The 27017-nt window shown below is 42.7% G+C and overlaps 1 protein-coding gene across 10 annotated transcripts; it reads left to right on the forward strand.

Annotated features, from left to right (window-relative positions):
• The first annotated feature begins 875 nt into the window (after positions 1-875).
• On the forward strand, positions 876-12689 carry LOC145656954 (uncharacterized). Of its 10 annotated transcripts, none has more exons than XM_081710553.1 (6): positions 909-1031; positions 5025-5171; positions 9373-9441; positions 9683-9801; positions 11501-11818; positions 12132-12689. In XM_081710553.1, exons 4-6 carry the CDS (start codon positions 9747-9749, stop codon positions 12245-12247), a joined length of 489 nt encoding a protein of 162 aa, XP_081566679.1. In that variant the 5' UTR covers positions 909-1031; positions 5025-5171; positions 9373-9441; positions 9683-9746; the 3' UTR covers positions 12248-12689. The 10 variants fall into 10 exon arrangements, 9 of the variants coding, with proteins under 9 accessions (XP_081566677.1, XP_081566678.1, XP_081566680.1 ...); XM_081710556.1 differs by having other exon boundaries at positions 9720-9801; XM_081710551.1 differs by lacking the exon at positions 5025-5171 and having other exon boundaries at positions 894-1031; positions 9373-9613; positions 9720-9801.
• The last annotated feature ends 14328 nt before the right edge of the window (positions 12690-27017 follow it).

Genomic DNA, 27017 nt, shown 5'->3' on the forward strand with positions numbered 1-27017 from the left:
ATTCTTGTCCCCCTACAGAGAGGAGTTATGGTGGCTCTGGCATGTGGTTCATTCTCACGTCTGCCAGAGTTCAGGCTTTTTCTTCATTTGCCACCCATCCATAGTTGGCAGTGGCATGTTCTAATGGCTCAGCTATTTGGACAGAATCAGACAGTGAAACTGCTTTATTCAGCTGTCTGTTGTGTCTGCCAATTTTCCACTCCAGATACTTTGTTTGAACTTTAATAAACAGCAGCTTTAGTAAACAATTTATAAAGTATATTCAGTGATATGTGTCCTGTGGACCCAACAGCAAACTGACGATGAAATATATATAAACCCCACAGAACAAAGAGAACAAGGGATCATGAAGGAATGTTTTATATATGTATATGCATCCCTTGTGGCCTCCTCATTTTGAAAAATCCTAGATATGCTCCTGACCAGAAACGACTACAGGATTTCTCAGTGGAGCATCTCTTTCACTGACCCCCATACAGAATAATACAGACCAGATTTCTGCATTTAAATGGGATCTCTCATATTGGCCTTGATCCTCCACTGCACACAGGAAAACATTTATAGCCCGCAGTATCGTATGCGACCTTCTGGTCATCAGGGAAAGTTGAAAGCTGCACCTCTCGAGTAACTTACTGAAAGCATCAAGACAACAACAATTAATTAAAGCGGTTTTTGAGAAAAGGTCAGGAAACAAGCATCGCACAGACTATTACTGGAACGGGAAACACTGGGATGTAGCCATTTGAACTTTCCTTTGTTTTCCGATTGACCCTCAAGTTGCCTACTCAATTCTTTCAGGCACCTCAGACCTGGCCGAAGCATGAAGGACAGCGCACGCTGGGTAAGGCGAATCTAAAACAAAAACAGGAAGCCACGTGAACCCGCCTTTATAGCATCAGGCACAGACTGGTGTCCCCAGCCTTGATATGGCCACAGCCTATGAGGACAGTTCACCTTCTTCCAGTTCAAGTGACAGTAGACAGTAGACCTTGTTACAGACTTCTGGAGGAACAGAGCCAGTGTGCAATAAGGTAGGCTTTTTTAAAGTAGTTTTCATGTTTATGATGAGTTGATTTTTCATGTTTATGAGTTGATTTTTACAAACATCTGAGGTGGTCTTGGAAGGAAACAGGAGAGTATCCACCACGTGGACATAGATGTCCGCTCACCTTCATAATTTGCTATCGGTTTGATTTCCCCTGACAGTTTCAATAGCTTATCTAAGTGGCCCTGGTGTCATGCTGTGATTGTAATTGAATGCAACTGGTGGTAAAAAAAAAAAAAAAAATTACACGAATAGATTTTTTTACAGGTCAAAAGTAGCATAGAGGCAGAGAATGACAGCTTTCCTGTAGGCATCAACATTGCTCCCCACTCTGTCTGTGCAATTGTCGTTTGTCCTGTGTTTCTTTTGCATCGGTGACATTTGTTAGTGAAAGGGCTAGCGTTGTTCACCCTGGCAGCCTTTTATCCTAGGACTCTGTCACATGTCAGGTCACCAAGGCGCGGATATTGACGGAGCAGGGCATTTGCTCATTACGCTCCTCCGTCCACACAATGAACGGCTGTAATGGAAAGCACCATCAGTTGGGAAGGGCAATGTGCTTATTAGCAGGGGGAAGGAAGCTAACGATCTGCCTTCTGCTTTTGTGAGGAGAGACAGGGTACAGTGCAGGTATAAGAGGACATTCATCTGGTATTAGTCCTATAATGAGTTTGTATCAGTGCCAACATGATTGAGATGAGAGCGCGTGCACACACACACACACACACAACAGTAGTGACTGATGATAACTGAAACAAAAGTGATCATTTGCACACTTAAACCTTCCCACTAGACTGATGAAGGTTTTGGATGCTTTGTTTTTGAAATGTGGTTTTATGTAGTCCCGTTTGTGCATGTGAAATGGGAAAATCCTTCAGTCTGCAGAAACATCAAGGTCAGTCACGTCTTTACGGATAGTCTTAGGCTTCCTTACATGATCTATGAGATTTGGAATTCAGATAAAAGGCAAATGTTCTCTCAGAGTGTCTGGCACCATGCTGGAACATGGAGTATAGCTGAATGTAATTTCAGGCCGTGAATAATCAGCTGTTCCTGTGTCAACAAAATCTGATGGAATGCATGAGTTAGCTGGTGGGTCAACTTTCTGGACAGCATAACTAAGTCAACAAATTCAGAAAATAATCACAAAACTAGCTGCTCATATGCAGCTGCAGTCTGAGTGATTCACTCTCACTGCAGGGCTGTGCTTCACCTGCTTAAAAACCTGGGAGGAGAAAGAGCTGTCTCACACACACACGCGCGCGCACAGACACGTGCACACACACACACGCGCGTGCACAGACACGTGCACACACGCGCGCGCACACAGACACACACGTGCACACACACACGCACACACACACACATACTCAATGACACACAACTAGGAGATTAGTAAACGAGTAAATAAGAAGTGAGTCTCTTCTGTTGCCTGGAAGATATTTGGGCAGGGGATGGGCGTAGGGAGCAGGAGGATTTTCTGGGGGGGGACTCAGCTGCTGATTCGCTCCACCTGACTGAGCGTTCGCAAGCCGGTGTGGCGCATTCCAGCATAGACCATTTAGCACCGATGACCCACGGGCTCCGCTGTTGCCATGGAAGCGAGCAGGATTCTAGAACAGCCTTGAGCTACTGTTTCTCAGCTTCTGCTTGTTTGCCTTTATGCTCGTTTCATAAATATTTGGACAGCCCCAGCCATGCCCTCCAGGCCTGGGGGAAGAAAAGGGCAGAAGGACACATTCGCTGCTATGCGTCCGTCCCTGCGCCGCAAAAGACTCACCAGATCAACGCCGAACAATCAGCGCATCCAGTTGGCAGGTTTGGGGTCTGAGGAAGCTACTTTAAAAACTTTCACACTGAGACGACACCAGAAGCCTACATCATCTACATCATAACACACCCATTATTATGGAATTATGCACGGTGTCCCTCGGCCACAAGGTGCTGCATTTCTCAGCAGCAGAGCTGAGCTTTATCTATCAGACACTCTGGGGCTCTGGGGTCCCGCACCTCTTTTAAGCGTTGCTAAATATTTATGGCTAAAACGCATCTTTAGCACTTTAGCCACTTCTACGCGCCGAGAGGGCTTTGGTTCAAATGGAGTCCGAATCAAAGGGGACTCGAGACAAAGGGGCGGTGGAGAGGCACGAGGAAGGGACAACCCAGCTGGGGCTCCACGGAGACAAATCCACTTCCCCCACTATGAAGCAACGGGGTGCATACAGACAGAGAGAACGACGGGGAATTACAATTGCAGATGGAGAAGGGACGGCGGAGAGAGGCGGAGAGAGAAGAGGTGGGCGGAAATGTGGAAAGGGGAAAGAGAAAGTCAGGAAAAGGGAGACGGACACGTTTGACGGAGGGAGACGGACGCTGAGGAGCCAGGACGGCAGGAAGAGAGGCAGAGAGGCAGAGAGGCAGAGAGACGGTGAGCGGAAGGAACGGTAGGAGGCAGGCAGAGGGAGGCGACTTGCAAGCAGGAGGGATGGAGGGAGACCAGAGAGAGAGGCAGAGGGAGCGGGAGTGAGAGGCAGCCAGATTCACATTTGTGATGGGATATAGTGATGAGGCAGCAGAGCTGGTTGAGGGGAGAGCGGATGGAAGGGAGAGATTACTATGAAAGGCACAGCAGACTATACCCTCAGGACGAGCTCAGTAAACAGGGTCAAGCGCGAGTAGCATTAGGGAGACCGAACCTGCAGGCTCTCGTACTGTGTCTCGGTCTCACACGCTGAGGCCCGATTCTGCCTCACCGTGAGGAAGCACGGCAGAACTAAAGGACTGTGGCAGCACGCGACGGAGCAGCCCACTGATATGATATACAAAAACTGGCTTTCCACCGGGAGCTCATAAACCCCTCTCTTCTGATTTAGAAACATCTGTTTGAAACTGTAATGGTCGTAATATATGTTTATGGTCTGGTTTTCAGGAAGACAAACTAGGAATCATCGCAACCTTTACAATGCACCTCTAAGAGAACTGGGACTTTAGGATTCCCTAGTCTATCCCACTTGATCCAGCTATAATAGATATGCTGCAGAACATGCCTGTTCTAGACCTGGTGTTCTAGATTAGGGATAATGCACCAGTGTCCAGGCTCGGGCTCTAAGATTACCTGCACTGGAACAAGTATACAAGGCCCAGGAGGGTGCGTTATGCTTTCAAACAGTAGAGAATTCACTAATGATAGTTATATAAGACTGGCAACTCCCAGACATGCACTCAAACTCAGATCCACTAAAAAAAAACGGTCCTGTCTCTAGAGCAGAAAAGAATGTCAGAGAGTTACGACTGAGTTATGCATTTGCAACTTAATAGCTTGCTCCATGCCAGTAGCTGTAAATTGACTTGTAAAATCAAAGACAAGGATTTACTATGAAGGATTCATCCACTGGACTGGCTAAGAACCCGAAGGCCAACCGGACACAGTGGCAGATAATCCAGGAGCTATGGAATTTCTCTAGGAGGACGAGGCTTGGTCACGGTGCCCTTAACTCCGAGCTGCTCCAAGATAACTCCAGCCGTGGCTGGCTGGTTATACATCGCTTTGGACAGAAGGAATTAACAGCAATAGGCAGCGGACACGAGCGTTGAAAGAGGACTCCCACACAGATGTGGCGTCACGCCTGCGCATTCCTTTGGCAGCTGGGCTGATACTGATCTCACGGAGCTTCGCTTATCGCCTCTGAGCCGATTTCAAAGCCCAGCAACCACATCACATCAAAGCTCGCTAACATCAGACAGCGGTACCAATAACAGTTTGCCATTTACCCAGGAATGCAGCATCTGTGCAATGTCCACCCTGTCAAAGATGATCAGGAATTACAGGAAAGATTAGGAAGACTGCGCCAAGTGCTGATTCTAATAAATAACAAACATATTATGAAATTGAACAAAATGGAGTGTTTAATGTTGCAAAATTTCTCTGCTTCTTTTTATTTTAGACTGCCCGCGCTTCAGTTGTCACTTATTATTGCAGGGCTGTCAATCTCCCGTGCGGAGGGAAATGGCCGGGAAAGGGTTAGTGTGTGCCCTGACCGCGCAGATTGGAGTCATAGACGGCTGCGCGAGCTGATAAGACTGGCGAGAGTGTGCAGAGGGAGCGCCGCAGCCGTCCTGCTCCAAGGTTGGAACACCCTGCGCTGTTCTTCAGAAAATCCTCTTGGCGTCATGACAAACTGAACGTTACGTAAAAACGGCCACAGACAACAGCCTGGGTCTCGTAAAGCCATCTCAAACAGTGACACTGAAGCCAACTTCCCTTGATTGTTCTCTTTGATTGGTTGGTGAATGGGAAGCAAATCCAGACTGGTTTGTGGTAAACCACTACCCTCTGTATTACACACAGTTAATAAAAATGAGGCCACAGATGGTCAAAGAAGGTTAATGATGCCACTTGAATCTCCGTCGTAGTTTTGTGATCCTGCAGTTATTTTCTATGAATGCTCAACAAAGTCTGTAATTGGTCATTGGTGAGCACAGGCTGCAGGGTCCGTGGACGTGTTTGGCCATTCGGTTTTCATTTTAGAATAAGAAGATAGAAAACAGACAACGACCCGTTATCCAATTTTTGCTTGGAACATGAAAAAATGGAAACCACCTGTTATGCGATTTCTGATTCGTCTTAAAAATAGGGAAACTGGGTTATACAACGTCATACGATTTCCTTTTATTGGCACCAACAAAGTACATACAAATACTAATTCAGACACATGAATCGGATCGTGTTGTTTCTGTTTTCGATTTACTTCTACCCGGGAGCTATTGTCTGGAATGTACTTAGCCTGGATCTAAAGGAGGATAAATGACAGTTTTTGAAAGATCACAGAAGAGTCATTTTTAGGACATAACATTCTGCTGCCATTGGTAAGAACAAATTGCATATCGCACTAACCCCCTTTGACGAGCCCTGACTGTGATTGTGTACTACACGTATAGGGAAAAGGAGCTAGCAGCGGTGAAGGTGTGTTCACTGAGGCTGAGGTCTGTCCAATCTCCATGGAGCACATAATGACCTCGATTTACGAGGTCCAGAGTGCTAAAATGTCCACACTATGTTGTTTGGAAATATGGCGGAGTTCACGTCTGTTAAAAAAAAAGAAAAGAAAAGAAGTGAATCCGTCATTTTCCGTCTTCTTATTTTGAAATGAAAACCAAATGACCAAAATACACAGACCCTGCACATGATAAGATTAAATGCCTGCACAGACAATGACCAATAGTATGCAAAGTTAAATCTTTATCAACAGTGTAAATATACATGCGCATAAATATACACACACACCTTTATGACTTATTTACCTTTGTATCACTATGGTTTAATATTTAATAATATCTCGAACCTAACCGGAAAACTTTTGTCTCTTTGTGGATTTGTTACACACAGACACACACAATAAAATGAACGCTGTACCTTTTAACCCACTCAGAGATCAGCAAACCAGTCTCCTAATACCTGTAAGGCTTGTAATAGGAAGGTTGCTGGTTCCAGCACCACCACTGTCAAGATGCCACTGTTGGTCCCCTGAGCAAGACACTTAACCCGCAATTGCTCAAGTTGTACTCAGTCATAACTGTAAGTTGCTTTGGATAAAATGTAAATGCTGGGACACTAAGTGTTAGGCATTGAAAAATGTCCAACAGCTTGATACTGCAGAAACTGAATGGGAAGCCCCTGTATGTACTCTTCTTTGGAACATGTACTTCAGACCACAATAGGAGGAAACAGGAGTGTGTCTTGTCACCCTGAGCTCTCTACGTGAAGTTTATTTGAAAATCTCAGGAATGTCAACATGCTCTCTCTCTCTCTCTCTCTCTCTAAACGTTTACACTATTAGACTGAGACAGCTTTGTTGCATTGTCTCACACATATATTAATAGATGAAATAGTCCTGATTGTGCAGTTTATGTAAGCAACAGTAGTAGTAGGAATAGAGATGCTTACCTGCTGGGTAACGAGGGTTATTCAACATACTGAGTTGAATTAAGGTCAAACTGCTCCCTCCTGAAGTACAACGAGGAACCTCGGCAAACACCGGAAACCTGCAAGTTCAGTGGAGCATTGTGCTGCATCATTCTCACTGAGATGTGCTCAATTAGTAAGGGTTCAGTGGGCAAAGTAGCACAAACTGGGGGTGGTACCTCCCAAACTCACACTCGTCCACACTCCTAAAGTGACACTCTCCTCTAAAGTTCACTCCTGCATTAAAAGCAGCGATGACATTTGGAAAGGTGTCATTTGGGAGGCCTGAGCTGTTAGGGGCAGGGCCACGTCTCTGGAGGCGACACAGTGCGCCCCCCCACCCCACTCTCTCTCTCCCTCTGTCCGCTAAGTCTGACCTTAATTTAATATGCGACTACATTTCAGTCCATGACAGGAAGCCTTATTTCCCGGAGAGGCTTTAGCAGTGTTTTAGGCCTTCCTGCAGTAGCTACCATAAAACAACCTGTTTAAAGGAGCAAATTGCTATTAGACAGCTGTGCGTGCCCAGAATGCTAAGCGGAGGGTCAGTTTTGCCGGTATCGTCACAGACACAGATGACATAATGAGGGTGGTTAATGCAACCAGTAGCAGTGGCAGCGCTCAGTATACAGAACTAAACTGCAGCTCCATTTAAATATAGGCAATACGAATCCAGGAACAGCTAACAGTCTAATCATTTCAAACCATATATAGATGTAGCAGTAACGCATGATTTATGTTGAATATGCAAAACAGCATGCAGACATGGTATGTACAACGATATTAAAAAACCCTGTGGAATGCAGCTGGTTTGTGATTGATGTCGACAAGTCCTGTAACATGGCATGCCTCTGGAACAGCAGGAGTGAGATAAGAATCAAACCGGCCTTTGTGTTTGGCGTGCAGATTCATTCAACCCTAGATATTGGGGACACACTTTCATTATTTCATCAGTAATGGCTGGAGTGGAAACTCATCTGGAATGCCAGATTCCTGGTATTTTCCATTCTCACCACAATGCTCGATGGTTGGGCTTCACTCCTCCAGGCTAGACACTCTGGAGCCACAGGTCAGATGATTCAAACAGAAAACAGAGCAGCTAAATCAAATACTACCAAAAACAAAAAACAGCACCTATAAAATAAATCTGTAGTCTACATTTGAATGTAGCTAAAACCTAATGTAAATTATGCACAGCAAAATATGTTGTAACTACATTAAAAGTTACTTTCTTTGATATCTGATTCTTTGTAAATTCCTACCGGGGCTGATAACTTTTATTGACAAGTTCTTGTCCTCTTGACAACACCTCAGTATGCGTCTAGTCAGTAGGACAGGAATTACCGTAAACTCTTTCACCTGTGATGCGCCAACTTTTTGTAATCCCTCAGTAAACCTCCCTGGGCTGCACATTTCAAGCCACAGCGCAAAAGTCCGATTCTTTAGTCACAGTTATGGGCAAAATACTCTCGTGACATAATCTGGGCCGTCAGCAATTAAGAGCGAAAGAAAGGGAATAAAAGCACTGCTGGCAGAACGTTTGATCAAGGCTGCGCTGTGAAATGAAGCTGACTTTGGAGACGCTCCTGTGATGCCAAACTACAAACCCTGTGAAGGGTAATTACCTCGAAGTGGGTAGCATGGACACACACACACACACACACACATTTTGAAAGAGGTTATGATTTTCCTCCCAAAGTCAGCTTGTGCCCACATATTGTGCAAAGATGCAATGAAGCAGTTATACATACAAGGCAAAAATATCATTATTTTTTTAAAAATGAACCTAATATACTGGTTCCTTAACTAGCACTCTCTAAACTGGTCCCGCCCATTATTACCTGATGTCTTCAAATCAAGTTTCAAGAAATATTACTAATTAAAATGAAGATTTTTTTTTTTTTCTGAAACAGGAACTTTTGACTTTCTTGAATGTTTAGTTTTTACAGACCAACACTAAGACAACCAAGAAGGGGAAAGAAAAGCTGAAGGAACAAGATTTGCAGACGTGGGAATAGAAAAGGAGAACCTGAAATGAAAGTGGCCCAGGGGGCAAAGTCAGACAAACCTGCTACAGTATTTAAATCAATATTTAGCTTTTATTCTCCTGTACCGCAACGTTCTCAGATTAAATCTTATCTGTAAAAAAAAACAAAACCAAAACAAAGAATGAATTACAGCTCCAGAAATGACTCCCCTCTCTTATTCCTCTTTGCCCACCCCCTCAGGTATATGCTGTAGAGGTGAAGGTAGTCATGACCCAGGCATGTACGAGCAAGAAACGGCCCACCCTCCATAAAGATGCCGCCCTCTCCTGTGTGATCCATAACCTGACCGATAAAAACTCTCCACTCTCTTTGTGCAGTCACTCCCAGCTCGATCGCTAAGAAAGCGCAGGGATCTCGGACTACCGACGCCACAGCACACTGAACAGGTGATTCGGGTTTTGCGTCTTGGACTGGCATTCAAAAAGCCAACGCAGCAGCAAGCAGACGGGACCACACAGGTTTGGAGTGCTCAGAACCAAGCTGTCTGCCCAAACCCGATGCCATATTAATTCTTGATCAGTTCTGGTTTCAGCTGGGTTGAGATAAGGGTAGTGAAAGGTGGAGGATATGATTCATAAGCATGCATCTTATTATTCTATTAATTATATGAAATATGTTATTAAACAGGTTAATCCACTGGCATTTATTACTTAAATGCTTTTAGAGGGAGAGAAAGAGAGAGAGAGACAAGATGCAAACGTGTACTCTCTTTCTAATCATGGCTGCTCTGCCTACAGGACCAGGAGGTAAGGAGGACCTCATTTAAATTAAATGCATGTTTCCCTAATTAATCTTCTTTTCTGAAATTCCTCATGTTCCTTTTTCTGCTTTCATTCCTTCACTTTCAGTACACTGTTACAGTGTAACCGAGTCGTTAGATATAGTGCAATATACAGAGTAACACTGCACAACAAAGCAGTGATACACTCTCTCCTTAAATAATGGAAAACAAAGTATCAGTGTACACAGAGTAAGTACAGAGTGAGATCAATGTATCAAACCTGATACATGGTACATATTGTACTGTTATTAATAGCAGTTACACTGTAATAGTGTATTTGCACAGCTTTTTTATTTTCCTTACTCAGTATCAGTATCTGTTACATGCCCACAAAACAAACCCGAGTTCGGCGTAGACCGTGATGACCTTTGGAACTGCATTGCACATATAACTTAAGAGTCTCATTCAGACACTAGGTTTGGTCCGCTGTAGCTCCCAGCTGTGCTGAGGCAGATCTTAGGGACAGCGGATTACTGTTCAGTCCAGCGCTGAACAGTAATGGAGGACGTGTATTTCATTACTCTAAGTACAGATCTAGCTTCTGCATGTGAAGTATTTCAACTTCCAGAAGTACTTCCATTCTGAGAGACTTTTTACTCTGGCACCATTACATTTTAAAGTGAAATATCCTTCTTTCTGCAGAGTGTTATTATTTATTACTTTAAATTAGGAGAAAAGTGGACTGTGTAAAATACCCCAAATAATATTAAAACAAACTCAGAAGAATAAGAGTAAGATCAAAGTGAAGCAAGCCAATCCCTAACACACTAGTGCCCTGTCCTATTGGCTCATGTGTTTGGTCAGTTGGACCAAAAAAGATTTTAAAAAATTAATTGTAGCAATATGGCTACAACTTGAAGCATAAAAACATCAGACTGGTCTAATGCATTACCTGTGAGGATCAGGTCCCTGTAGAACATCCAACTTGAGTAATGTTGCATTACCTGTGAGGATCAGGTCCCTGTAGAACATCAGACTGGTCTAATGTTGCATTACCTGTGAGGATCAGGTCCCTACAGAACATCCGACTGGAGTAATGTTGCATTACCTGTGAGGATCAGGTCTCTGTAGAACATCAGACTGGAGTAATGTTGCATTACCTGTGAGGATCAGGTCTCTGTAGAACATAAGACTGGAGTAATGTTGCATTACCTGTGAGGATCAGGTCTCTGTAGAACATAAGACTGGAGTAATGTTGCATTACCTGTGAGGATCAGGTCCCTGTAGAACATCAGATTGGAGTAATGTTGCATCACCTGTGAGGATCAGGTCTCTGTAGAACATCAGACTGGAGTAATGTTGCATTACCTGTGAGGATCAGGTCCCTGTAGAACATTAGACTGGTCTAATGAACTCCCAGAACTTTTACTTTTGATGCTTAAATACATTTAAAAGCAAGCACACTGCTATTTTAAATCAGGTCAATCAGACATAAATAACTTCAACTTTTATTTAAGTTACATTTTACGGAGAGCAAGTCTACTTGCTTTTAAGTACAGTGTTTATGGGCATTGTCCAGTGCTGGAGGCAGATGAGTTGGCAGCAGTAGTGAAAGGAACCTGTTCTCGAACGAGAATCTCCCTCTCCGGCAAAAATGTGCCATTTCGGTTTGACAGCTAAGTCCTGGCTTTGGCCCTGATGTGCTCGAGTGTTTTCCCCTCCAGCTACAATTCAGGTGCACCAGCTAGTCAAGAAGCCCAAGCACTGCCACAGTGTGGCATCTCTGCTGTGTACAATCACAGAGCAGGAGAAGGAGTTCAGCATTGTGTCCATCGCCTGGATAAAGGACTCCGGAACTCTCTGCAAGGAACCAAACCAATACACCACAGCAACAGACCACCGCATCTACTGCCATTATGAGCCTTTCAAACACTTAAATCTGACCATAAATAACCTCACCGAGACCGACAACGGCTCATACACATGCAAGCTGATGTCCAACTCAAAACATATGATTAAGAACTTCACACTGAACCTCACAGGTGCGTATCAACCTGGAAACGCTAACCAATGAACCTCTGTGATAAGGAAGACTAGACCTAGGTCTAGTCTGTGATGTTCTTATGACCTCAGATGTTGAGTCTCCAGCACCATTTGATATTAAGGTTGGCGCAAGGAGCAGCTTTTAGCAGTTAAGACTTTTCTTATGGCATAATTCATGTGAAACATAGTGACATCATGTCAGGTATAAAATGTATATGAATTCTTTGTGAGATCAAGTTAAATGCTTTCCAGTACATTCGTGGCATCTCTGCCTGCTCTGTGATATAGCCTTAGACTTCCCTCTTCTTGCAGTGTGCTCTCCAGAAAACGAACCCAGAAAAGACCCCAGGAGAAACAAGGTCGCCACCTCAGGAGGAGGTTGGAGAACTGTTATTTTTTTATTAATGACGATATATGTCATACTTTGATCATTTTTTCCTGGACAGTACCAAAACCGATACTGCTACTGCTTGGAGTAAGATCAGATACGGATCGTTTAGACCTGCTGTTTGAACAGTGCAATCATGACTGTGTCCACGTGCTGCCGTGTTGCATGCGATGAAGACAACAAAATGACACAAGCAACATGCTGCCTTAAAACAAAAGATCTGAAGATAAAATTATTGTTTGCGGAAAGCAGCTAAATAATCTGAAATGCATTATTTTAAGTATTATTTTCAGCCAATTCTATGAATTGTAACATGACATTGGAAAATGTGTTGTAAACATGCGAGACTTTTGAGGAAGGCGATATCACACACACACACACACACATACACACACACAAACACACACACAAACACACACACACACACACACACACACACACACACACACACACACACACACACACACACACACACACACACACACCTTCTACATTATTAATCATAATAATCAGATGTGGGTGTAGCCTGTATTGGTTGGGTGTATATTTTTGGCATGTATTTGATTTAAGCATTACAGATTAACATCAATTAACAATAATTTCATTTAGAAAAATAAGATTGTATAGAATTTGTGGCCTTGCCATATGTATCTTAAACAAGTTTGTTTAAGTGACTAGAAATATAAGGTTGTATATATGTTTTGTCCTAGCGATATGTGTTATACATATTAAAGCTGTTTTTGTTATTTCTTTAAGGGATTTTAACCAGAGGATTTGCAGTTATGATTTCTGTTGTCAGATATCACAGTTGTTCAACACTGCCATCTAGTGTTGATATTCTTCCCCCTAGAAAACACAACCATGCAACAAAGCCATTGTACTCGATTGTAATCGATATTAGACATAGAGATAAATGGCTTGATTGAATATAACTCATAGCATTTTCAGTTCTTCATGCTGCTTTGTACTGTGCTATATACGAGTGAGATATTGTCCAGTTCTGCATCTGAATGTTTTATGTAGTTAGTATTAGGACATCTGATCTAAATTACGAGGACATAATCACAAAACTATATAATTACACTGTGTTCTCAGGACTGGAGTAGAAAACATCTATTACAGACAGCAAAGACTGTAATTGTTATAAAAATAACAACGCATGGACATTCAGAAATGCATGGACATTCAAGAGTTCACAGTGCCAATACTCACGTTTCTACTCCATGGGGTAATGGAGTGTTTATGAGCTAATCTTCTGCTTTTTAAAATAATATAAAATTCATGATGCTCCTCTATACAATCAGCTTGTTTCCATAGAGACAGGGGTCAGATGCTAACACTGTGTGCCAATGCTGTGAATCCATATAAACTGTTATTAATGCAAAAGTCCAGTGTGTGTTATTGGCATACGCTGATTACATGCATGGTGTATTGTGCTGTACTGTGTGGGGAGAAAAACAGATCGAATTATGGATGGTAATTGCTCATAGAGAACAATCCCGAAGTACGGATTTCTTTATTTCAAAAAAGCTCAACTCTGTGCACCTTAACCTCTTCAGACTGAACACACAGCGAGTGACTTCACTACATCAACCCGGCTTTGCCATATCACAATACTCCCTTAACGAGTAAAGTGAAATTTGCATAAGGATTTCGGAATTTTACACACATGCAGTGTGTGCACATTACACAATTCCCTTTTTGAATGGGAACAGTCCAGTGGCTCTGTCACTGCTCTCCCTGTTGTCCCAGCAAAACTCTGTCAGGAATTGCGTTTTCCTGATTGCTTGGCTCAGGTGTGCTGGAAAACGGAAACGAGCGTAATGGCAGACTGGCTGTGGGTCCCTGAAGTCTGGAGTGGAAAACTGCTCAAACGCCAAAAACACTACTCAAACATCAACATACGCTATATAATACAGACAGGCCATTGAAGACTCGTGTGTCTCTCAACTGTGCCGCACGTTCGTAACCGACACAGATATTTATATCGTCTCAAGATGGAAAAGCAGAATGAAACGTGTTTTTCTAGTTTTGCGTTTAGATTTGACTGCTGGCATTAAAACCTGAACGGCACAGGGCATGCCGTGCCATTTCCCCCGGCCAAGTCGCACCTGGTGTGGAATCAGACGGGTCGAGGGGGCGCAGGCATGACTGTTGCATGGCTGGACTTGCACAGAAAGCCTGCGAGTGTGAGAGCAGGCTCCCAGAATCCCTCAGCCCTCTCACATGAACAGAGAACACAGTAACAGCAGGGGCTTTCATTCCAGAGCACAGAGTGCTCCGATCACGTATTTTACGACTGACTAAGAGGCGGCTCTGACCCACATCAGAGGGAGGAAGCTGGAGGTATTCTGGAATCCCCCACAAATTCATAAACATGATAGGTTTTGGAAGGAGCTCTGACCAGTAACCCAATTCAACTTTTATTTAAGAGCTACTGCTCATTGCCTGCATATAGAGCGTAGTTGTTCATCTACTAACCACTTACCGAATTAGATAATCTCACATCACTTTGAACTGTACATCCCCGCAGCATGGATTTCTCTAAGGGGAAGTGGTTAGGGGAAGTCAGAGGAGGTGTGCACTCCTTCCTTACCCTACAGTTACTGCCAAACAGCTGCGTCCCACCTGAAGCTTTATCAGACAGTGCTGCTTTTAGGCCGCCCCCCCCCCCACTCGTCTGATTAAGGAGGCTCGTTCACAGACTCTATACGTGATATGCAGTCCTGGGGGACTTTGACAACACCAAGCTTGGAAAGGTGTGGGTGATTTACAAGGTGCAAAGGTCCATGTGGAATTTCAATATTGCTCTTCAGTCCTCTGTCTACATCCTGCTCGATATGCCGCAACTACGTTCTGCACACTCAGAACTGGGTATCGGGAGCTGGAGAATTACTCCCTCGTTTATATGTTGTCATCATTGTGCCATCAATTGCCATTAAATACATAACATTTGCCTTTTAGTTCATAATTTTAGACAGCAGATTGTCTTGATGGTGATAACTGTGAGTAACATGAAACATGATGTAATTTTAAAATAAATTCAACAAAAATAAGAACGTAAGCCATGAAGTTATAATTTATATATATATATATACACACACACACACTCTAATATTTCATTGGACCACCTTTAGCAATGATTATGGAACGCATTCGCTGTGGCATAGTTTCCACAAGCTTCTGCAATGTCACAACATTTATTTCTGTCCAGAATTGCATTAATTTTTCCGCAAGATCTTGTAATGATGATTGGAGATTTGGACCATTGCGAAGAAGAACATTGTCTTCTCCAGCACATCTCAAAGATTCTCCATGGGGTTCAAGTCTGGACTCTGTGGTGGCCAATCCATGTGTTAAAATGATGTCTCATGCTCCCTGAGCCACTCTTTCACAATTTGAGCCCGCTGAATCCTGGCATTGTCATCTTGGAATATACCCATGCCATCAGGGAAGAAAAAATCCATTGATGGAATAACCTGGTCATTCAGTATATTCAGGTAGTCAGCTGACCTCATTCTTTGGGCACATAACATTGCTGAACCTAGACCTGACCAACTGCAGCAACCCCAGATCATAGCACTGCCCCCACAGGCTTGTACGGTAGGCTCTAGCCATGATGGGTGCATCACTTCAACTGCCTCTCTTCTTACCCTGATGCACCCATCACTCTGGAACAGGGTAAATCTGGACTCATCAGACCACATGACCTTCTTCCATTGCTCCAGAGTACAATCTTTATGCTCCAGTTAGCCTCACTGACAAGTAGTTTTCTTAAGGCAACACAGCCGTTTAGTCCCAATCTCTTGAGTTCCCTTCACATTGCGCGTGTGGAAATGCTCTTACTTTCACTATTAAACATATCCCAGAGTTCCACTGTTGTTTTTCTATTATTTGATTTCACCAGACGTTTAAGTGATCGCCGATCACGATCATTCAGGATTTTTTTCCAACTACATTCCATCCTCGAAGATGATGTTTCCCCACTGTCCTTCCACTTTTTAATAATGTGTTGGACAGTTCTTAGCCATTTTAGTAGTTTTAGAAATCTCCTTAGATGTTTTCTCTGCTTGATGCATGCCAATAAGTTAACCCTTCTGAAACAGATTAACATCTTTTCCATGATCACAGGATGTGTCTTTCGACATGGTTGTTTAACAAATGAGAAGCTACTCACTGCATCAGTTAGGGTTAAATCATTTGTTGCCAGCTGAAACATAATCACCCATCAGTAATTATCCAGTGGGAGGCTCTTACATATTTGCTTAGTTAAATCCAGGTGGTGACAGATATTATATATATATTAAAGGCTTAATTTGAAGTGAAGAAAGATTAATTTAAAAAATAATTGTATAATTTCACTAGAGGGCGCTCGTAACAAACAAGAGTACAGACAGTTTTCTCGGGAATGTGCTACCACCCAGGGCAAGCGTCACATGGTTGATTCGTCAGTTAAGATGGACGTCTCATCATCTCTAATTACTCCTTGTTTATTTGCAGTAAATGAACCCCATAATTCAGATGTTCCTGCCCTAGCACAACACCACTCAGCGTCTTCAAGCGCCTTTGAACGTTAAAATAATCTGCATAGAATTAGGATTTGATGCCGGTTGTAAAAAGTAGCATGATATCCTGCGACTCTTCGAATTTACCGTTTCTGTCAGTGAAGATTAAAAAAAAAAGACTTTGGGGAGAAGCTTTTCTATACAGCAGTTATTCTTAAAACCTGCACGACGCATGCGCCGTGCTTTTGCATCGTTCTTGTATATCCAAAACAACTGTGTTCAGGTTAGATAATATCAGCACTGTGCACAAACCATATGCACACGCCACTTGATTACCCTTAACTGCGTTTCAGCCCTCTGGGTACCAGAGCTATTTATTGCTGTTGTAATTCTTGGTATGTATTATAAATTCTGATTTAATTACATTGGTGTTAACATGTTATTTTACATCCTCCGTGATTTATTAGACTTCGGAACAGGTCTTAAACGTCACCTCTTACCATAGAAAAACATAAAAGAGTGTGTTTTTATGTCAGCATACATAATGACAGCTGTAGCTGCTTTGCATAACTCCACTGGCAAAGAGTCATTTCAAAGAACCTCAATGAAGATATAGTTCCACGCCTGGACCAGTTCCCCACAACAAATAAATTGCTAAATCTTGAAGCATATCTGTCACTGCTAATAAGGTATTTGCATAAACAAGCCTTGTTTGCTTAATAAGGTGAAACTGTTAGCTTGTAAACCAACAGTGTCTTCTTGTTCACATTAAACAAAGCCTCCACACATTTAGAGGTTAATGGCACACCCACTCTCGGCAGATAGATAAGGGTTTGTAATAACTGGCACATTTACTGAATATCACCCACATTAAAGAAGGTGTGAGTCAGAAAAACAGCGACCTGGTTTATTTCACTTTTTTATTTAATTTTTGCAGTGTGTTTTCAAAAATTGGCTAAAGCAAGAGATTCTTAATGTGCATTAATGTTTTTTACAGGTAAAGATGATTCCATCTTAGACTGTAATACACCGTCAAAAAACATTGGCCAACTGAAAGAAACATTTTTGAAGGGCTTTTTTTTGTTATCTTAAGAGAAAATAAACTGGGTCACCACTTTGTTGACCTAAAATATCAGAGCACATCTTTGCAGGTCAGTTGGTAGGTGTGTCCAGACAGTGGGGTTAAGATAAGCATTTTATAAGATAAATCTGCACTACTCAAATGCCTTTGGTTTGACTCATGACACATCACTTTCCTTGTTCGTTTTCCTCACACCTCACAACCTCCCAGTTGTGTGGGTTGTTATAAAATTAAAAAAAAAAAAACTAAAAATAATGGTTATTATGTTCTCGTGAAAGTACAGGTGTCAAAAAGATCCAACTTAACTTTGAACACCTGGTTGTGAAATAAGGTCATATAGCTTGCCTGTGATTTTAAACCTGCCTACAAATACACCCACACCACTGACAAATGAGAGCAACTGTTGGCCCCTAACTCGCCTTTATCTGAGAGACGTCAGCCGCACCTTCATGCAACGTGGTGAGTGCAACACACCAAGCGCACGTTTACATGGACAACCCCGTCAGCACAAGGTTTAATTCCTTCAAACACTTTATTTCCAGACGTAAACGTGGGAAATCGTAGAAGAACTGGAGTGCAGTGCAACACGTATACAAATGAATTACTGCGACGGTTTACTGGCGAGTCGTAATCCATCACCGCCTTTCACTCAGGTGCAGTTATAAAATCCAAATCGTATTTGCTTAGTGCAGCTTGTTACCAAAACACCACTCCTTTGTCACTCTTGTGTCTTTTTTTATTTATTTTTTTTGCTTTGAACAGACAAAGCGTGTCCGTCCATAAAGGTTTGCAAGCCTGGGCTTCAAAGCGGCCGGTTAGAGCACATCCCTCCAAACACGCGCTTCATATCTGGTTGCCATGACGGTTTCGTTCCGTGGAAAAGGACACGCTCGTCCCCGCGCTCTTCTCGGAAATCGAACCCCGTTGCCATGGGAAACCAGTCTTTCCCCCATTAGGGAAAAAAACAAGTTAACCAAACTGCCAGTGCACGTACCCGGACTGAGCGCGCATTTGTGGAAGATACATCTTAACCTCCCAGAACCGCGAGCCACCATATTTACGGCGGTTCCCCTTCCCCATCCTGCTCGGGCCGTGTCTGCACGTGCAGTAAAATATTGGCTTTTATGAGATTCAGTAAAATACACAAAAATACACAGGCATCAATTACGCAAGAGACAAACGTCCTGGAATCTGACAAAAGGAAAATTCTCTAGTGCCTGCGGAACCCTTTAAGATACTGCCGATAATATGATATATGCCCTGGTTGACTGAGTTAGGCCTTATTTTTAACGTTAAAAACCCGTCCACGCAGATCTTTTGGTTGCATAGTGCCAAAGCTGGTACAGATGCTATTGTTTTGTGTATATGTGCGTTTGTGGCTAGGAGCGTGTTTGCACATCTGTGTTTAGGGATCAGCAGGGATTTTGATAATCTCACCGCAACGCTGACCGTCTATAAACTCCCTCCTGATCTCTCGTGCTTTGGCTTTAATCCGTTTGATTAGCGTCTATAAGGCTCTTTTTTCTCTTTGTGCGCGATTCAGATATGCATATTTAGATAAACATACTTGCATGTTTGAAGGAAATATACCAACCTCCCAGATAAACTGCTTCTCCGTCGCGTGGAGGACCGTCTCTCAACTTGCTTTCTAACCTTATCACGTGCGCTTTGGGAAGGGTTGTAGTGCTAATCAAGTACCAAGGTTACAGGTCGCTTTTATTTGCTTGTTTGTTTGTTTTTTAATTGTTTATAATGAGGGGATTTTTTGTGTAGATGTGTAGATAGATAGATAGATAGATAGATAGATAGATAGATAGATAGATAGATAGATAGATAGATAGATAGATAGATAGATAGATAGATAGATAGATAGATAGATAGATAGATAGATAGATAGATAGATAGATATTGATGTGTGTGTGTGCGTGCATGCGTGCGTGCATTCATTTTGTCTATTACTCACCTGACTGATTCATTGTAGAAGCCCAGCATATGAATCTCACAAAAGCATTGGAATAGGTTGCTCAAATTTGCAAACAGAATTTGAGTTGAACAAATGAACTCAGATATAGTTTGCATTGCACAGTTTGTAAAGCCACATTTAATTACATGAACTTTAAAATGTGCTGTCTTTAAAATCGATGCATTTGAAATGTACGCCAACCTGTGTGGATTTCACCACAGATTTAATGTAAAAATGAGTTTTCCAGTCTCTGAAAGTGTCTTTAAGCAAAGCAGCTTGTTTAAGTAGGAACCAGTCTGCATAAAATTGTTATTATTGTAGGATAATTACCGCAATCATAGTCTATTAAAAATATAATTCACCCATAAACACAGTATTAGGCACCTAACACCTCATGACTTTATTCTAAATAATGTATTCACATGCAGATGCAGTGGTGTTTCATAATTGTTGAGCGCAAAGGCATTCACACACCAAAACCAATCAGTCTGTTGTTCTGCTGGAATAACTTTGATTACCGTTCCGCAGTGTGGTTCAATATTGCAGGCTCTCACATGTTCCTGCTTGGTGGAGCTCTGCAGAGAGAGATGGATATTTCCTTAATTAAGCAAGCACACAGCCAGAGTATGACATGCACAAGCACCAAGCCCTGCCCCCCCCCATTTCTCCCCATCAAAATCAAAGTCAATAATAACAGCATAATCTGTTTCCTTTTGTAACAACTGGCAACCCATCTCCCATCCCTTCCCGCAGAGCTCCGTATGTTTGGACTGATTGTGTCTCTATCCTTTCTAGGTGACAGTGTCCTGGACATGTTCCTCGACCAAAATGAAAACAACCCTTATGCTTAAGGTAGAGCGCCATACGTTTCTAACAGTCGCATGGATGTAACGGAATGCAGGCCCAAAGAAAGCCACTCTCATATCTGCCTGTCTGCAGCTTGAAGGCACATAGCGGACAGACTTTAGCAGAATCTTAGCAGATTCGAGGCTTTTCCTGGGTCTCGAGCTCAGCCTCCTGACAGGTTTCCTCCACACAGCTCCACCACGTAATGGCTGTGGTTGTAGTGTTCACTAGAAAACGCAAGATGGCTGCCATGTGATCAGACAAGTGAGGTGAAATCATTAGTAATGTATGAGAATGACACAATGCAAATGGTGCTTTCGAATTCCAGGATGATTTGAGTGCAAATGCAATACCTGAATTCTCAATCAGCTGCATGAAGGTGGAAGTTTAGATATCGGTAGAAATGGGTCTCTGAGCCATCTAAAGGGGATGTTTGCTCTCGTGTGTAACATCTTATCTGGCCTTGTCACACTGTGCAAACAAAGAGATAAAGTGACAGAGTGAGCGAGAGATACACAGGGTGAGAGAGAGAGAGAGAGAGAGAGAGAGAGAGAGAGAGAGAGAGAGAGAGAGAGAGAGAGAGAGAGAGAGGAGCATTGACCATGGGTAAGTGATCCTGTGTTCAAACAAGATAAAGGAGAGTGAAACACATATATCCAGCACACCAGGGTTAACATGCCAAGACAAAATATAAAGTATGAGGATATCATCTGTTAAAGAGCCTGATTTCTGTCCTTAAGTCTTTCTGGGTTGGTATTTTAACATTAAAATGATCTACACTGGATTGAGTTTAAAGCCTCACATTAAACTCTTACCATGACTTAGGGGATCCCACAGAGCTTAATTAGATCTTATTCGGAGTCTTCATGTGTGCGAAGGATGGCCAGTGTGAGGGTGAGGGGAAGGGGGTGAGAGAGGGGTATGTGCACAGCTCTGGACTGCTGATGTGTTTCAAAAGGTCACATAAGTATCAGTATATGTGTGCATGCCTCAGGACTGTGTGTATGTGTGCATGAGGTGTGTGTGTGTGTGTGTGTGTGTGTGTGTGTGTGTGTGTGTGTGTGTGTGTGCATGTGTTGTAATTGCAACTCTGTCCACTGTCACCTTAACTCAAGGTGAGATGATGAACTGTGGGCAGTGGGCGTCCAGATAGTACAGATATGGCCATTCTACCCAATGCAGTGTATTGTACACACGCAGTACCATATATCATACACACCGAAACACAAACATAGTGGCAACACAGAACAGCCTGCAGATCTCCAGGAATTCTGGGAAAAAGTGTCCTTGCTGACCATACTCATTAGCACACTAAGAAGTGCTCATTACCATACTTAATATTGTTCATGACCATCCTGAAAAATGTTCATTAACATACTGAATAATGCTCATTACCATCTATAATATCACTTATTACCATACTGAATAATGCTTTTTTCTGTTATCGTGCAAGTTCAAAGAAAAATAAAACTCTCCACAGTGCGACTGATATACTCAATTTGAAAACACAAAATCAAAGCATTCATCTGTTCAAATTCCAACCATCTCTAAGCCCTGTCCTGTTGGCAGAGGGTGAATTATGCAGTGTTTTCCATATCAAAAACTTACATCAGAAACTTCCATATCTGGCAACACATCTCCTGCAAGAGCATCTGGGATTGATTAGGCAGTGTGAAAGGCCTCTTCTGCTCAACACTTCTGTAGATGTTTTTCTCTCAAGCCTCCAGCAGAGATGCCAGTATACAGTGGAGAATCTAACTGGGTCAAACCTGGAACTCTGCAGGCTAAATATAGGGGATGAATCATATGCGTGCATCTTGAAAAGCTGCTGTGAATCAGGACGCGTGGGAAACCGGTTGCAAACGTCACGCGAGAGCCGTGGACTGATGTTAGTCTCCTTCCGAGGGCTCTCACCAACACTGAAGCAGCTTTGCAGAAGTCCATGCCACACTGGCACAGGTCGACATTAGGAGGACAACGAAAGCAACAGCAAAGTATAAGCGAAGGCCAGAGGGGCAGCAGAGGTGGGTCAGAGAGACTGTCAGAGAGACTGCACCACTGAGGGGCAGCGGGGGTGGGTCAGATAGACTGTACCACTGAGGGGCAGTGGGGTTGTGTCAGAGAGACTGTCAGAGAGACTGCACCACTACTCGCTGACAGGCAGTACAGAAGGGATACACTTCTGCTCCCTCTGCCCACCCACCTGTTAAAACAGTCACCACGGAAACAGGTGGCTAGATACAAGGGGGGGGAGGGCTAACTGCAGAGCAACGCAGAGGTGTGGTGCCAGAGGCCTGGCAGGGCTCCATCTTGAAGCACTAACCTCAGATCAGCTATTCCACATAAGTAATTAAAGGACTGGGAAATCCAGCATTTCCAAAAACTGACCCCAGATCTCTATTTTGCTTCATTCCTTCATTCACCTCTGCATGCACCACTGGCCTCAGGTCAGGTCAGGCCCACATCAGCTCTGCTATGTACTCAGTAAATTCTCACATTGAAACGTATCAGACACTGACTTGAGGTCAGCTATGAAATACTAGTAAGGCCCCTAAATCAATCAGCAGGTACAAAGAAGATTACATAAACAACAGCAAATCCCAATACTGTATAACAGAACCCAAAAAACTAGCTCTGAGCTGAGATAAAATACTTTTTGTCTCCAAATAGAAGCTTTTAAGAGAATCCTTAATAATGACAATTGGAACCATTTTTCTAGGTTTCTGAACAGATAAAACCTTGTATAAGTTACTATATTGATTAACTAGTGTGCCTTGTAATTGTCTTTTATATTGAGCTACAACAATAACATCAAGAAGAAGAAGAAGAACAACAACAACAACAATAACAATAACAATAATAATAATAATAATAATAATAATGAATAAATAAATGAAATATCATATGTAGATAGACCTTTCCTTTAAAATCATGTGTCAGTGCTGAAATGTGGATCCAATGAGACAATCTGGTCATAAAAGATAATGGTGCCACTCCGTGCAATGCAACTGTATCACTTCCTATACAACTGTGTGACATCATCCCTTTTCAGCTGTCCTGGTTGCCAAGTTCTCGTAAACACCTCATAAAAGGCAGTTAATCAGCTCAGGTGCAGAGAGCACAGAGGGCATTTGGGTATGGCCTCTCCTGGTGGGGAGGAGAAACATGTGGCAACAGAGGAGCCCCAGTAGCTCCAGTCTGGTGACCAGTAGCTCCAGTCTGGTGACCAGTAGCTCCAGTCTGGTGACCAGGCAGCTGCAGCTATCCTCATCTGTAGTACAAAAGCACTGCAATGGCTGTGTGATAACAATCAGAGCCAGATAAGCAGGATGGACAATACACACAAACATATACACACACACACACACACACACACGGACACACACACACACACACACTCATACACACACGGACACACACAGACACACACACACACACACACACACACACACACACACACACACACTCATACACACACGGACACACACACACACACACACACTCATACACACGGACACACACACACACACACACTCTCATACACACACGGACACACACACACACACACACACACTCTCATACACACACGGGGACACACACACACACACACACACACTCTCATACACACACGGACACACACACACACACACACTCATACACACACAGACACACACACACACTCATACACACACGGACACACACACACACACACACACACTCATACACACACGGACACACACACACACACACTCATACACACACGGACACACACACACACACACACACACTCATACACACACGGACACACACACACACACACACTCTCATACACACACGGATACACACACACACACACTCATACACACACAGACACACACACACACACACACACACACACACACACACACACATATTCTCTAGTTGCAATCATTAATCTTTGTATAATAATGATTCTTATATTCTGATATTCTAAGAAAAATGGATCAACAGAAGTTGAAACACGACATTCTACGTTCAGCCACGCCAGGCTGCATGGAGAATATAGTCCCGCCATGGGAGAACAAATTCCTTGCAGTTTAGAGACTATATGTTATTACCATGCGCATCTTGTGTTAGTACCGTATTTGGCCAGTGTTCTGTTTCTAACCATAGCACCAGTGGCACCATATTATATTTCATAGTACGCACAATAACTGCAGAACCCCCCGTAACTAACATTACAAGAAAAATGATCAGCTTTCAAATGTTTTTGTGTCATAACATTGTGAGTAGACACAGCAGATGCAGCCAAAAAAACAGCATCTCATTCTACAGTATGATATTCAATAATAATTTTAAAAAAAAATTCAACTCCAAAAATCTGCTGTTAGATCATATTAAAAATCAATACAACCATAAGAAATGTATGCAGGGTACCTAGAGGATTACAGCTAGAGTACAGGACTGCTACTGAGTGCGTTCAAGCCCACACAGCAGCACAGAGCCTGATAAAGACAACCAGAATCATATACAAAAAGAACATCGGGGCTAAGAACAGGAGACGTGATTTTTGAACAACTCTGGCCTAAAGTTCTAATAACAAAATTTATTTGAAGGAGGAACTGTAAGATCTACGTCTCTGACCTCCATTCTAAATGGCAGCCGTGTCAATCGAACACAGATTTATCCATCCCCACTGGAAAGTATTCCAGCCATCCATGATAGAGTTCTCCTCCAAACCCTACACTGCTGGGGCCCCAAGATTCTGATAGTGTCCCACGTGTGCCCACTCGCCTGTCTGGAGGAAGAATAGCACAATAAAATCAGCAACACATAAGGTCTATGCTTTAAGCCTTCATATAATATTTTTAAGGCGAGTATAACATGCAGCCACACACAGTGTTAGAGGAATTAATAATTATATTGTGGATTTCTGTGAAAATCAACATCCAATAGGAAGAAGAAAGATTATCAGAGGTGTGCTCTGATAATAGGAAAGGATTTTTTTCATTCAAAATACTGTTTAAGTGAAATAAAACAGTGGAAAGCAATCTAAACTTGCTATTTACACCAAAACCAAGCCATAAAAAAGCCTGTCTCTGTGTGTGTGTGTGTGTGTGTGTGTGTGTGTGTGTGTGTGTGTGTGTGTGTGTGTGTGTGTCAAGGTTATCAAGGTTATCAAAACCCCCTTCCTGAGAAACTATGGCAACCAGAGCAAGAAACAGTCCACTTTCCCGGTACAGGGTGTGTACATGTATGTGTGTGCGTGTTTGTATGTATGTGTTTTAACTCAAATCACAGCTGGTGCTGATAAGGTAATTGAGCGTGTCAGCTACAGGGGATAAAAGAGTTATATGTTTTTGTTTTTTCTGATGGGGAAAGGAGGACATTTCTTCATTAATAAATCAATAAACACTTTTTTTTGCACCCTGTCTATCTCACAAGCATTATGGGTTAGAAGACAAACAATATAAAACTATTTAATACACATACAAATCTTATCTGTGGTGTCTGAGGATTGTTTGTCCATTACAGGTTTACTGATTTGAAAGCCACGGGTGAAAAGCAAATCCATATTCCCTTAACCAGCTCTCAAAGGACAAGATGGATTAGGGGAAAGAGGTTGGAAAAGGGAGTGTGAATTCAAAGTGCTTTTGTTCTCCGGGGTGGGGCTGCAAGCAAATGGAGTTACACTACAATTGCTTTTAACTAGAAAGCCTCTAGTCATTAAAAGGAGGAAGGTTTTGGAGACCTGTGTTTGTAAAACAGTGCATTTCTATAATGTAACTGAGAGCTACTGAAAGAGTAGGTGCCAGTGTCGCATCCTAGTTTAGAGTCAATCTCAGTCATGCTAGATTGAGCACACAGCTGTTGAGTCTAGGTACACTGCTGTCATGGGCAAGATTTGCTCCGCACAGATCAAATCAAAACAGATGTTTGGAGATTTTCAGGAGACAGACTCCAGACTCCAAACAGACATCTCATTTAAAATGTTAGTGTGCAGAATACTAGGTATGATTGTCAGTGCACACTCTATATGTAGGAGTGCTCAAGAATGTTGCATATGAAGCACCCAGTGCAATGTGTTTATGTGCTGAGGGCACTTTGGTTCCTTCTCTGAAAGGGGCTTAGAGATGGGTTCGGTGTGTGGTATTCAGCTGATCCACTCCCACCGCTCCCCAGCTAAACACCCACTGCCCCAAAAGTAGTGTGACAGAAGCAGTTATCCTATACATTACCTGACACATCTGTCTATCTATCGATCTGTCTATATGACTACTTAGATAGATAGATAGATCGATAGATCGATAGATAGATAGATAGATAGATAGATAGATAGATAGATAGATAGATAGATAGATAGATAGATAGATAGATAGATAGATAGATAGATAGATAGATAAACTTAGCTTGTGTACTACTTTACTGAAAATAT

The sequence above is a fragment of the Electrophorus electricus genome, chromosome 3 (assembly GCF_041902795.1).
Source record: "Electrophorus electricus isolate QZ-2024a chromosome 3, ASM4190279v1, whole genome shotgun sequence".
NCBI lineage: Eukaryota > Metazoa > Chordata > Actinopteri > Gymnotiformes > Gymnotidae > Electrophorus > Electrophorus electricus.